This window comes from Cyprinus carpio, chromosome A24 (genome assembly GCF_018340385.1).
Source record: "Cyprinus carpio isolate SPL01 chromosome A24, ASM1834038v1, whole genome shotgun sequence".
NCBI lineage: Eukaryota > Metazoa > Chordata > Actinopteri > Cypriniformes > Cyprinidae > Cyprinus > Cyprinus carpio.
In genome coordinates this window covers 6,129,668-6,144,407 of record NC_056595.1, presented here as the reverse complement: position 1 = coordinate 6,144,407, position 14,740 = coordinate 6,129,668, and the positions used below count along the sequence as shown (strand labels likewise).

Here is a 14,740-nt window from a genome sequence, read left to right as displayed (position 1 = left end):
AACAAATAGCATCTTCAAACCATTGACCTCAGTGCAGTACACAGCAGAGTAGACATGATAAATGTGTTTGAGCAGAAGCTGAAGATATCAAGATGTAAAAACCTCCCCACTTTCATTCCCTTTCTCACTTGTGTCTTCATTTCCGTGTGAAGTCCCGCTTTATCTGCCCCTCTCTGTCCACAGGCACTCGTTCTCTAGAATGCCCTCTACAGAGAGTCAAAGTGAGGACAACCCTTATGACTACAGAAAGATACTGAGGAAGACCTCCCAGAGACAAAGGCTTATAACACAGCCTGTCAGTGACTGATGAGGTCAGCAAAAAACTTCATCCTTAAAGGAAGAGTTCACCTAAAAATTTAATTTCTGGCCTCATTTACTCAAACCCACATGAATTTTTTTTCTTGTGTGAAACACAAAAGGAGATTTTTTTTTTTATAATGTACCACCCGCTCTTTTGCATGGAGTTACAATAATCTGAGGCTTTTAATCTTCAAAAAGAGCACAAAGTGATGTTTGATTCGTCAAAGAATCATTCTTTTGAGTCAGATCTGAGATGATTTGTTCACAAATCGGACTGATCCGGTTCAACTCAGTGATCCGGTACAGCTCACTAGAGGGATTTCCTGTTTCTTTAAGTAATACATCATGTTTTCAGTCCATTTGTGGTGACCAATTTGGTTTGGTTTCCCAAAGAACCTCAGCATTATTTCAGAAAGCACTGATTTTAGTTTAAGTAGTTGCATAAATAATGACTGCTTAATGCTTTTTGCTGTACAGAATGTAATGCTAATTGACTAATCAGAGACTTAAACTGATAGAATGATGTTTTATGGATGGAGCCAAAGAGCTGATGGTGACAGGACTTTGTGCTGCCCTTACTTGATTTTTAACTCAGGTTTAGCAGTTGATGTTTTCTGGATGTTGATGCATTCTGTGTAAGTCACTCTGTGAATAAAGATTTGTCTTCAAAGACATTCATTTGGACCAATTAGGTTATATTTAAATTACTGTCTGTTCTGGATTCTTTAGTGAGTCAGACTTGCAGCATCATTTCTGCATAAATAAATAAAAGATGCATTATAATATTTTCCCACTTGTATCTACACTTGTATCTGCATGTATATCTAAATACATACTTTTTTTATTTCATACATATACATAGCCTATGAATATGTGTATTCTTGAAATGTCATTTGTGTGTAAATATGATTTTCTAAATACTTAATTATTTATGTAATTAGTCTAATTAAATGATAAAATGCTTAAATTGTACATATTGACTGATGTTAAACCCAGATCAGATTAAAGATACTATAACATATGATAATTACTTGACCAGTTTCATTTTCTAAAGGCCTTCTCAGCTCATTCCATTTTTGTGCCCTTTTAGATGTAAAATACATTATATGATATTTAAATGTTCTGGATAAAATGTTCATGTTTAGGTAACAATGGTGAAAAGAAAGTATGGTTTAGGGATGTAGATTATTATATTAAAATCAGGTTCCTGACATAAATTCTGATTTTAATATTATAACTGATCGAATGAATCAATTTATGTTTGTTTGTATTTTAGTGTGATGCTGATTTTATAGACTATAGTGTCCACATTGCCACTGAGCACCACTTTTTTTTTTTCTCGATGCAACTCTCCTGAACTGCTCTTTGTGATTTTTCTCGTTTGCTCCACATCAATCTAACGTAAGTGGGCAAAAACGCTTATTTTCTGCCTTTTTTATTATTTTGCATAGCCTGTTATTTTCTACATCCTATAATATAATTATAGATTATTTCTGCTTTATTTAGGGTTTCATTTTATTATATGCATGCGAAATAAATGACGTGTGCCATTGCGCACGACCGCCACACAATTGCGAATGGTATTGAGAATAAATACATTCACAGTAATGTCTTTATTAATTATAGGTTTTCCTGATCAGGTCTGAAACTGGGTCCCCAGTTTCCTTTTTAATTAGAAATGCTTTGATTATAAAAACGGGCATGCATGTGGACTGCAGATCTGAATGTCATGGTCCATGGAGCAGCTCCTGCTTCTGATGAAGTCTGCTCACTGCTGGAGTAAAGCAAATTACAAAAAAAAAAAAAAAAAACACTGTTGTGCCTTCAGCACAAATACATCCAGTGTGTGGTCACGATTAACGTCGGAATTTCTCTGGTGACGTGAAGCGGATTGTCTTTACGCCACAAGAAGCTTTCATTACCACTCAAGTTGCAAGTTTGCGTGTTGGAGAGAGCTTGCATTTGTAGCTGAGGTATGTAAAAGAGAATGAGAGCCATTGGATGCCTGTATCTCCATCAGATCCAGCGTTTCTCCATGAGTTCAGTGACGGACTCCGGCTGCATCATTGCGCACGGTGCACCACCTGAATATAGACGCTCTGCCTCGGCTGTTCTCATCTGAGGGCTTTGAATATCTTTTAAGAGCTACATAGCAATTAAAGCACTTGATTTGACGCGTTTGGACAGGTGTGACAGTAAATACATCGCGCACGCAACTGGATTTTCGGCGCGTTGGGCAGGATTCAGCACCACTGCTGCGGACAGCTCCCGTTCCCCCGTGACGCGCGTCTGGATGGCTGCTGTTCGCGTTTCTCTGTCGCTGCTCTGATCCGCTCTGCTCGCGATGGCATCTCACGGGTTTTGGTTCCTGGGTGCTGAAAACGCGTCTGGAAACGGCAGTCAAAGCCCGAACACTCGTAAGTGACATGGCGTTCAAAAAGAAGCTTGAATATGTGCAGCATGTTTTCGTTTCATGTATTAGTGGCTGTGAGACAAAGAAATGCGACATTGTTGTGTCAAGGGTAATTTAAAACCTTGAAATGTCAGCTTTGCCGTATGATAATGAACAACAGAATTTAGTTTGGTATTTTAAGGCCAGTTCCACACCATGGATTATTGGTGTTGTTAATGGAAGTTTTACGATGGATATGGTGTTCAAATCACACGCGCTTGATCGTTTCAGCCAGAGCATGGTGTCAAGCGGCAGCCCAGAAATTCTCCGGAGGCATCGGCTCCAAATTATGTGGTACGTTTATTTTTAACATGTGGCCTAAGTGTAAAATCTTTATTTGTATCTTACCTACCTTCCTAAAAAGTGATATGGTTGTAAACAGCGCGAGATTAGAACATTTCATGTTTTCATATATGGTTCTACAGTGAACTGATCATTATCATTAAAAAATATTTAAAGCTTGTTCTTTTCTTTCTTTCTTTCTTTTTTTAAAAAAAAATAACATTTTTTAGGGCCCGAAACAAATTAGGTGCAGTTAAAAAAAAAAAGTAACTCTTTCATGCTGTGAAGGAGATTCAGGTTATTATTTTTATTTTATTTTATTTTTAATTAATAGAGTACTCGTTTCTCCTTTAGCTCTGTTAAATGTCGGAGAGGCTGAGAAAACAGCTCAAGCTCCAGTTAAAGCAGAAGATGGGTCTACAGCCGAGAGCTGCGGCTGTAATAAACCCTGCAACTGCTCCAAAGCCACCGTGTGTTTCTCTGATCTCTATGCAACAGGTAAACTACATCACGTCGCTATCACAACTGAAAAAAGTCAAATTTTGGTTTCATGGTTGGTTATATTGGTTGTTACGTGGTTTTATTCGACTTAAATGTATTTCCAGTAATTTTTGTGTTTGTGGTATGTTTATTCAGACTACATTATTCGTTAAAAAGCGTTGTAATATGTAGGCCTATATTTATACATATTTATTGATTTTGCACTTCGTCTGTATAATACTTATATTTAAATGTAATTTCCCCCCCCCCCCCCCCCCCCCAAAAAAAAAAAACATTTATGTATATTTATTTATTTATATTATTAAAATAAAGAACACATAAAATTAAACCCTGCCTGTGCATTGTTGGGTAGTGGATAAAACTGTTATAGTATAAAAATGTAAACAAACGTTGCATTTCGGAGATGTTGTGCTTAGTTTCTATTTCAAGGTTAAATGAAGCTATTTTACACTTGATTCGTTCACTAAATGCCATCATCTGTAATTCTAATACAATCGTGTTATTGTTTACAGATCTTTTACCTGCACTGAATGGAGACGCGAAGACTATGAATTTTCTGCAGGAGGTTGTGGATATAATGCTGGCTTATATAGTGGAATCTTTTGACAGGTCAACGAAAGTGATTGAATTTCACTATCCAAATGAATTGCTCCAAAGGAATAATTGGGAGCTTTCGGACGAACCCGAGACTCTAGATGATATTCTGATCAGCTGTCGCGCAACGCTAAAATACGCCATAAAAACGGGTAAGCATTTTCATTTGTAATTTATAAGCAATATACACCGTAAAAAACTGGCAACATGCAATTGTTACCTTAAAATAGTCATTTCTTTTGTATCAAACCAGCTCACAGACCCACATGCATCAGTGTGTGTTTTATGCCTGAAGGCGAAAAGAATCAGACCAGAACATGACATGATATTAAATGAATGCGTCTAGGGACGATTTTATTTTCTCTGATGGCATTATGACTGTCAGGCATTATTTCGAAAAGTGATTTTCGGTTTGGGAATAATTATGAATGATCAGAAAGATTGATTGATTTCCTTGCTGTCTGCGCCGGTCAGATATTCATTTGATCTTCTTCTGAAGTGGTTCACATCAAGCCGCAAGTGACTATTAATAATGAGTCATAAATAGATTATAGATTCGATGTTAAATTAATTAATTTTGTATTTTTCCACTGTGTTATCTCTACCTTCAGCACACCCCAGATATTTCAATCAGCTCTCCACTGGGTTAGACATGGTTGGCTTGGCTGCAGATTGGCTAACCTCCACTGCCAACACCAATATGTGAGTGTGCGTCTCCATCCATTAAAATATAAAGCAGGTTGAGATCATTTCCGTTTTCATATGCATTAGTTTGGCTTGGTCTTTATGTTGGCTGGCTTAACCTCACATGTATCAGTTGAAAGGAATAAAATGAAAGGCTGATGAATTAAGACCAGGAAATATAATCTCCACTCTCTCATCTTGTGCCATTCACAGAGAGAAAATGAGATGTAAATTACATTTACTTTCAGGCTATATTGTATGTTGGGAATTAAAGTTTAAATTTAGCAGACGCTTAATAAAAATAACAATGTAATAACATTGTAATAACAATGTAACTTTTTTGGGGGGGGGGCATTTTTATTCAGTTTTGTTTAATTGGTTATGTTAGAAATCAAATGTTATATATGTAATATTATGGAAAAAATATTTATTTTCATTATAAAAAAATTCACGTCTTGTCAGAAATGATTACATTTGCACCACTGTCTTAAGCTGACAGTAACACACTGCTGTAGAACCGGCACACTGTTGCAGAATCCCCTCAAACATCAGTTGTGAAACAGGTTGTCGTGATGTTTGCTTGTCGTGACATTTTTTTCTGGCATGTGTAACTGGGTCACGTGATCTCTGTGTAAAAAGGTTTACCTATGAGGTGGCTCCTGTCTTCGTGCTGTTGGAATACGTCACGCTGAAGAAGATGAGGGAGATCATTGGCTGGCAGGATGGCCACGGTGATGGAATATTCTCCCCGGGTAAGCAGCTGTCAATCTGCGTGACCTGCCTTAATCTGTGCTCCTTGCTTCTGTTACGATGTGAGCGCAAGCACAGGAATTAACTAAAGGTGTGAAGTTGTTAGAAGAAAATGTCTCCATTAGTCTTTAAGGAATTGGCAATATCAGTTATTTGTGTTCTTGGGTTGTAAAATTATTATCCAACAGTGAATGTATGATTCCAGCCACACCAAAAAAAAAGGAAAAAAATAAAATAAAATTGGTGAATGATGCAAATGATTGCTATTTCTGCTCTGCTGTTCTCTGCCCTACTTTGCAAAAAAAACTTTCAAAATGGACAGGATTTTAGGCACTGATAAACAAAAGTGACAGAGGTCTGACAGAGGTCAAACTTTAACTGAGTGACGGAATGAAAAGTTTACTTTATTGTCCTCTAGGTGGCGCCATTTCCAACATGTATGCCATGCTGCTGGCTCGCTATAAAATGTTCCCTGAGGTCAAGGAGAAAGGAATGTCATCCGTACCGAGACTGGTGGCCTTCACATCTGAACATGTATGTCCGTCTTATTCCCTTATAAATTTTTCTCTCATGTTATTCTCATATCATCCTATTATTATCATTATTATTATTATTAGGCCTATTGAATACTCTTTCAAGTCAAAAGAAGTCTCTCTCTCTCTCTTTTTTTTAACACCGTAATTAACAATAATCTGTAGTAAAGATGTTTCTCCTAAACAGCACTTCTTAATCAATGCAGGGGACTTTTAAAATAACTTTTAAATAATAAAATGAATAATAATCAACATAGTTCTTTTATTTTAAGGAAATATGTAAATTAATGCCAGTCATTTGTGAAAACACACATCAAATAGATAATGCTAATATGTATTGCTCCATAATATATTATATTACACCATGTTTCAGGAAAAAAAAATAAAAAATAAAAAAAACGGTCACACCACAGGACAATTCACATATGTTCTTAAAAATTGCTAAAAAACAAAATGAAAACAGTTTAAACAGACAGTTTTATACTAAGAGAAAAAAAAAAACCATGGCAATTTTTTTCTTTAAAGACAGAATTGCATGGAATGTCATCTGCCCGTTATGTATGTATATACATGAGATTTATGTTTATGTGCAGTTTAGTGCATTGATGATTGATTACACCTTTCAGAGCCATTTCTCTATCAAGAAAGGAGCAGCCGCACTTGGAATTGGTACAGAAAGTGTCATCTGTATTAAAGCTGATGAAAGGTTAGTCTGAATTACCACTACTTGATGCATTTCTTCCTGACTGCACAATTGAGAAATGCAAGTCTTCACATTATAATCACTAAACCATATGACTTCTTTACTTCTCTCAATTCTTCTAGGGGTAAAATGATTCCTTCCGATCTTGAGAGGAGAATTGTTGAAGCCAAGCAGAAGGTAATTTCAATGACCGTGTCTACATGACCGCCTCATGTGTCTCTTTTGGGCCTGTTACACTATCTAATGCACTGATTTCTTTCTCACAGGGATACGTGCCGTTCTTTGTCAGCGCCACAGCTGGCACCACGGTTTATGGTGCCTTTGATCCCCTGATGGCTATAGCGGACATCTGTAAGAAGCATGATATCTGGATGCATGTAGATGTGAGTAGATCTGCTTCCCTGAACATATGTGAACTTCCTGAATGTTTCATCTGTGAAATACAGACAGTGATCCAAGAGTGATCTCAGTGTTGGCACAGCCGAATTATTGTTCTTTGGATGCAGAACCGAGGACCTTCTCAACTGTACTTCATTAGAGCCCTTAAAGGGGTTTTATTATGCCCTTTTATGAAGTCTTGATTTAGTTTTTGGTGAGTACTAGAATAGGTTTTCACCCTTGAACCTTTGCAAGCATGGATTTAACAGGACATTTCAGAGTTTTTTTTTTAAACAGTCTATGGACTCAAACACAGCTCAACCAGGCCTTGTCCCCTTTTTTGCATATTCCATTAGCGGGAATTATTTAAATGAATGATATTATGACATTACCTTCAGTCAGTCTGTGTGAGTGTGTACATGTGTGTATTTATTCTCATGGGGCTGACAAGATTAATAGCGATATCTTATTCCTCATTATTATTCATTTTTCTCTGGTGATGCTGTCGCCTCTGGCATTTTTACAGCAACGCAGACATAATATGGTGGCATGTTGAAGCTCAAACACATGCATTGCATTTGACTCCACTCAGCGTCATTAATCTGACCTGAAGGCAGCAGCTCTATAGTCTCAAATGTGCTGAAAATATAATGTACCTATATATATATATATACACATGATAGGTAAAAATTGATAGCCTGAATGCACTGTAAGTCACTTTGGATAAAAGCGTCTGCTAAATGCATAAATTTAATTTTATATATATATATATATATATATATATATATAAATATATATATATATATATATATATATAGCTGAATGTACTGCAAACGAATGTACCATAATATCTACTTTTAGAAATATAATAAAGATCAGAATTATACTTTGGGTCAGATCTCATACAGTACATCTGTATCTAGTATCTCAAGATCAAACCTCCTTTTTTTTATAATGAGAAAGATCTACATGTTTCTGTTTGCTTATAAAATTAATTATTTCTCTGTGTTTATACAGGGAGCATGGGGCGGAAGTTTGCTAATGTCCCGGAAGCATCGGTGGAAGCTGAATGGAGTCGAGAGGTCAGTATAATCTGAAGTTCCTATGGATTAAATGTCTTGCTCAGTCATGAAACACTATCCATGCACCAATTGGTTCTCTCTGCGCTGGTGCAGCAGCCTATCAGCTGCACTTCTTCATCTACGTAACTCTTTAGCATTATAATTAAACTAGCCGTACACGGTCTCTAGTAGCCCTCCTCCTCCCCAGCACCACCTGTCTAGATCTGCTATGTGGGTTTTTTCTTTACAGTTTGCAGCATAATGTTTCCTGTTATCTTCATGTCTAAGCAGGTTTAACAGAGCAAGTATTTGTTCTTGCTCAGCACTGTAGCATATCTAGTCAGCCAAGACCAAACACACTTAATGTATACCTCATTCTTAGCAATAAATGCTTGTTAAATTCATACAAAGAGTATTCATGGCTGAAATATTATTGAGAAATCCACAAACTTCTGTGTGAAACATTTTCCTTTGTAAAATAAAATGGGTTTGATCATTTTTCTTTTGACTTGTTTCACTGCACAGCACAGTGCCTCAGGGAGAAATCTTGGCTGAATCAAAATAAGTGATTATACAGCTATTCTTTTATTTCAAGGACAATGACTTGGTATTTCAATTATTTCCTGTCTAAATTGACAATTTTAGGGCTAATTCTATGACCTGGAACCCTCATAAAATGATGGCTGTACCCTTGCAGTGCTCGGCTCTGCTGGTTCGAGAAGAGGTGAGACTGTCTGCTTTCTTCTTCAAAACCAAAACATATTAACAGATCATATTATTACAGAGGCCAGTATTAAATCATTAAGTCAAACTTTAAAAAGTGTGATCAAGTGACATCTGCCAGCAAATGCTGCTGGGGGATTTTTTTCAAAATTAAAGTCACTCTCCTAAACAACTTTTTTTTAATGACTTTTGATTGACTAACATCAAGGGATTTTATGTTTGGTAATTTTTTGCCCTTTTCATGTGTTCCAGGGTCTGATGCAGAGCTGCAATCAGATGCAGGCCTGTTATCTGTTCCAGCAGGACAAGCAGTATGATCTGTCCTATGACACAGGGGACAAGGCCCTGCAGTGCGGTCGTCATGTGGACATCTTCAAACTATGGCTAATGTGGAGAGCTAAGGTATTGTAGAGGTTTATGTTTTGTGTTCTTACAGCTGCAAAAGATAACATGTGCAAGTTATTAGTAATTATTGTAAAGTTTCTAGTAGTATTCAGAGTTTTAAGTTATTTTGCAATTTTAAGTTTGTGTAATATGATATTGTACTGCTGTATTTAGTAGTATGCTATTATGACTATTATTTTTATTATTGATGCAGCATCATGTGCACTGTGCACAGTATATGATTTTTATTTGTATTATTATTATTATTATTTTTTTTTTTTTTAATGTAGAATCTCCAGATATATAGTAAACAACATGATACTCCCAAATTGATTTCTAGTGTAATGAATGAGCTGGAAGTAATTACAGCCAACTGTTAAATGTTAAGACATTTACACAAAAGTTTAACTACGTTAAAGTAGTAAACTAATAATCTATTCACATGAAAAGTGAACATTTACTATCAGCACATTTACTGGGCAGCTAGCCTGCTTTAAACGACTGCTATAAGGCATTTGGGACTGTAGTTCATCCAAATTGTTTGATTGTATAGAGAGTTTTATTGTGTTATCACAATGTTCGTCCTTTTTCTTCTCCTCTAAAGGGCACTATTGGTTTTGAGGCTCAGATTGATAAATGTCTGGAGCTTTCAGAGTATCTCTACAACAAGATCAAGGACAGGGAAGGATACGAGATGGTGTTTGATGGAAAAGTAAGTCTTATTAGATGTCTTTAATTCTTTTGGCATTCTGCTGCATCTTGTCATCAGTGCTTTTTATTTGGTAGAGATTGAGAAATTAGAAAGGAAAGGAAATTGAGCGAATGTTTAAAGGAGTAAACAGGCCTTTTCTGCTGTTGTTTAGTTTGAGCAAACAGAACACGTTATCTCAGAGGGCACATAAACGGACCTAGTGTTAGTCTGTGCATCGACTACCCTCACTATCTATCTATCTATCTATCTATATATATCTATCTATCTATCTATCTATCTATCTATATAACAAACAAAATATATTATGTAAAATTTAGTAATTTAAAAAATTCATAACAATTAAAACATATCATTAAATATATATAATTTTTTATGTAAAATTTAGTGTGTGATTTATTTCAGAATTATTCCAATGTATTCTGAATGTTAAAAAGTTATTCCAATTAAAGCAGTTCATTTCATTTATTAAATTTATTCCTAAATTATTTTCTAGGAAATGGCAAATCTGCATAAAGACACAGAACACAAAGTATTTCTAAATCCTATTTGATGTGTCTTAAATAAACAAAGATCCTCTCTGAATTTAAATGCAGGTCCTGTATTCCTAAGTAATTTTGTCAAATGCAGAGCTGATTGTGTGCACTAATTCAACATGAGATGTTTCACCCTTGAAATAACTGAGCAGTCGTTTGAGGCTCATTTAAATGTAAATTGTGCCTATGTGACAAAATGATTTGGCTGGAGGCTCCTTGCCGAAATCAGGGCAGTGCGGGGCGAGGAGGGTTGCAGTGTTGCAGTATGATCGAATGACATTTAACAAAACATTTCAGCTCTCAATTTCATGTTTTGCAAGCTTTTTGGTTTTTGCATGCTGAGGTATAACTCAATTTGTGTTTTGTCTCTGTGTCCCACCATCTGAATTGCAAATGAGTCCTTTTCACTGGTGCATAGAGGCATTCTTCTCAAGTGTGGCCCCTGGAGCCTCACAATGAGGATGAGGGCCTCTAATGGACTGTAGTGTCTGTCTATGAGCTACCTGCTCAAGCGCTAAAAGTCCTCACAGCAAAGCCTTTTGATTGAATAGATTACATGGCTGCTTCCAAGCTGATGGCAACAAAAATTCCCATTATGGCCCCAGACGGCCCGTAATCACATATTCTGTCACGGATCTTTAATGGACTCCCAAGAGTGCTCTGTTTATGCAAGCGTGTGTTGTACGTTAAATTGAGTGATAGGTGTGTGTATTGCGTGAACGTAAGCTGATGCTATCTGCTGGTCATGTGTCCTTGCAGCCTCAGCATACCAATGTGTGTTTCTGGTACCTTCCACCGGGCGTACGCTACCTGGAAGACAAAGTGGAGAAAATGAAGCGTCTGCACAAGGTGAGGAAAATTGGATTCGATCAGTTGATGCGAACTGAGCTTTGACATTTCAGAAGATGACATATTGCTTTTGCAGCAGTGGTACAATGAAAGAGTAACAAAAGACAATGAACTTGAAAGACCCTAGGGACATTTTAATAACCCAAAAACATATTTAACATTGAAAAATCAGGTTGATATTTCAGAATGTTATCTTATGAAAACGGATTATGCAAAAGAACAAACAATCCTCCATTAGCCTATTAATGAGATACCAGATATACAGTATACATACAATTTTATGAATTAATGACGAATTTCCAAATGCTAAGAAACTCTAAATAGTTACATACAGTAAGTGTGCTGTGGTACAAAAGGGTTACAGTTCAAATAATATTTATCCATTTTATTCATCGATTATACAGTACTGTATGTGTTTATTTTGTTTAGGCCAAATGAATGTCCGTTATGAAAAAGAAATGTGTTAATTGCACACTTGTATGGTGGTCTCAGGGACCCAAACACAACAGCACATAAGAGTTAAGATGTCTGTTTGTAAAGTCTAGATGTTTCACACAAGAAAAAAAAAAAAAAAAAAAAAACACTAAAATGACATCCCTGCAGTGATGTCATTGTAGGGGGAGGGGCTGATCATCAGGTGTCCTTTTATTGGCTGGCTGCTCTTCAGTCACTCCCATGCCAGCAAAGCTCTAATCAGCTATTAGGCTGAACAGATGGCGTTCATGCTAGTCATACAAAGAGGGACTCTATCAAACCCTACCCACAAACCCCTCCTCGTCTACCTGAAACCAGAATGCTTATGCTTTGTCTTTTACATAGGCTAAAACTGGTTTTTGGAGACTATTAAGCTGCATGATAGTCACATATGTGAGTGTATTTATGGTGCAGGGACAATGCAATGCAGTATTATATTTTTTATTTATTTATTTATTTATTTATTTATTTATATAAAGACGTATATGAAAAGACACTGGACAGGTTCCAGTATATCAAGGCTTGTTTCATAGAGATGGAAATGATCATAAGTGCTGGATACAGGATTTGAGGGGAGGTGAGTGTAATTATGTGGCGATGAGCGGCTGTGTCTTTATTCAGATTACAGTCCCACATACTGTCCAAAGCTACTGATCTAATCAAGTCAGTTCTGCTCAAGCTAAGTCAAGGACAGAACATCAGGAAGTATGCTTATAAGGAAGCACTGGACTGATATTACTGGTTGAAATTCTGGTTAGGCTTTAGTCTGAAGGATTAAAATTCTGCAATGAAACTATCCTTAACTTATAAAATAACATAATCCTCTATACAATAAACAAATCTTCAATTAATACAATATACAATATTCAACTCTTCTATTAATATAATTTATATTATTAAATGTACAATCCAAATAAATGCAAAATTGTGCTTTGTATTATTTTAAAATATTTCAAAAATTTAAAAACACTTCACCCAAAAATGAAAATTCTGTCATTTACTTACAATTATGTTGTTCCAAACTTGATTTTCTTTCTTCTTTGGAACCCAAATTAAGATAATTTTTTAAATGTATGCGTGTTATTTTGTCCATATACAATGAAAGCAAATGGATGCTGGTGTTGTTTTGAGACCCTTTTGACTATCATTATACATGCAAAAATAAATAAATTAATTAACCAACCGTGGAATTACATAAGGGTGAGTAAATAAGTCTGGGTGATCCCTTTAAGTATGAAGATTTTAGTGGTTGCCTTGAAAGTACTGTATGTAGAAAATACATATACATTTTACATACAAGTAAAACACTATGCCCTTCAAATGTTTGGGTTTTTTTGTCAGGATTTTTTGTCAGTTTGTCAGGATTTATTTATTTATTTATTTATTTTAAGATAGGAATTACTACTTTAATTCATCAAGCTTGTTTAATTGATCTAAAGTGTCAGAGAAAGTGTTTAAATTGTTACAAAAGATTCCAAATAAATGCTGTTCCTTTGAACAAGTCAGCTGCCTCCCCCCTAATTATCATCGTCACCCCGTCCCTTAATCGCCGCCCTTCACCAGGCTCCTGTAAGGAGTGGGTGCGTGAGAGAGGAGGGGCGCTGGAATAACCTGGGATGGCAGTGTGTGATAAGGCACACCTGACGCAAATGGAGCCTCATCACCGCCGCTGTTTAAATGCCGAGCGTGCCTCTCTTCGAGAGACCAATCTCTTCCTCGTGCATGCATGCTGGTGTCCTCGTTGGTCCAGGAAGGGTGTGTGGAGGGACTCCTGCCCCGCCAGAGATGTGAGGTCCGGGCGAAGACCAGGATGCCGGGCCGTTTAATCCTCTCAAGCGCTGCAGCTACTGGAAGAAGCCGCTGCCCCTCGTGCCCCGGACCGGAGAGGGGAGCGCGTATGGCCGCCGGACTCCACCCCGTACCTGGACCCTTCCTGAACACTGCACCACCTATACGAACCCCGCAGCACGACGAGGACACCAGATTCCCTATTTATTTTGAACACCCTTTTCCTTTGGACACTTTATTCCCCGTTTTTGTCACTTCAAAAAACAAAATACTCTAACCAACAAAAAAAGAGCGTGTTTTAAGGCTTTTTAAGCCTGTTTCGCCACATATATATATATATATATATATATATATATATATATATATATATATATATATATATATATATATATATATAAGCATGTTCCAGTATAGAGGAAAAAAATATTCTTTGTGCCCAAAGCTAATAAAATGTTCTCTTACAGGTTGCCCCTGTAATTAAAGCCAGAATGATGGAGTACGGAACGACCATGGTGAGCTATCAACCGCAGGGAGACAAGGTCAACTTCTTCCGTATGGTCATCTCCAACCCAGCTGCTACCTTTGAAGACATTGACTTCCTCATTGAAGAGATTGAGCGACTGGGACAGGATCTTTAAAAACCTAAGACGCCAAAACCTATTATTCTTGTGTCCCTGGATGGATCGAATATTTGTTGTGAATGTAACGGTAAATCTTTGATTCCTCTTCTCCAAAGTCATATAAAGATAGTATGATTAAAAAAAAGACAATATGAAAATATCTAGACTTTAGTATTGTAGTGTTGTTGTGGGCTTCATGCTCCAAAGCCCTGTAAAATGTTCCCGTCTGCTTTTACTGTCCATCTTAGTGTCTTTGACATGACTTTGTGTTTATAGAGAATGAGTTATTTGCTTCTATTCAGTGCAGGTTTTAAGTTTCTATTTGAACAGTTATTCAAAGTACCAGATACAAACTATATTTTAATAGTACAGACAAAACCACTTCGAACCTAAAGCTTTTGTGTTCACAGACAATATGT

The 14,740-nt window shown here is 36.6% G+C and overlaps 2 protein-coding genes across 3 annotated transcripts in view; both read left to right on the top strand.

Moving 5' to 3' along the window:
• Window positions 1-1,302, top strand: part of LOC122135322 (myosin-IIIa-like) — an 84,581-nt gene extending 83,279 nt beyond the window's left edge. Inside the window, exon 37 of the mRNA XM_042714106.1 lies at window positions 184-1,302. Within this exon, the coding sequence (XP_042570040.1) occupies window positions 184-307 (124 nt within the window). The 3' untranslated portion in view covers window positions 308-1,302. The remainder of the gene's footprint in view (window positions 1-183) is intronic.
• Window positions 1,303-1,901: 599 nt separating this feature from the next.
• On the top strand, window positions 1,902-14,457 carry LOC109048922 (glutamate decarboxylase 2-like). 2 transcript variants are annotated; one of them, XM_042714104.1, is made up of 16 exons: window positions 1,909-2,717; window positions 2,984-3,046; window positions 3,389-3,532; window positions 4,048-4,281; window positions 4,741-4,831; window positions 5,453-5,565; window positions 5,982-6,097; window positions 6,723-6,802; window positions 6,922-6,976; window positions 7,066-7,182; window positions 8,195-8,259; window positions 8,884-8,962; window positions 9,214-9,363; window positions 9,950-10,057; window positions 11,350-11,439; window positions 14,166-14,457. In XM_042714104.1, exons 1-16 carry the CDS (start codon window positions 2,645-2,647, stop codon window positions 14,337-14,339), a joined length of 1,752 nt encoding a protein of 583 aa, XP_042570038.1. In that variant the 5' UTR covers window positions 1,909-2,644; the 3' UTR covers window positions 14,340-14,457. The 2 variants fall into 2 exon arrangements, with proteins under 2 accessions (XP_042570039.1, XP_042570038.1); XM_042714105.1 differs by lacking the exon at window positions 11,350-11,439 and having other exon boundaries at window positions 1,902-2,717.
• Window positions 14,458-14,740: the final 283 nt, after the last annotated feature.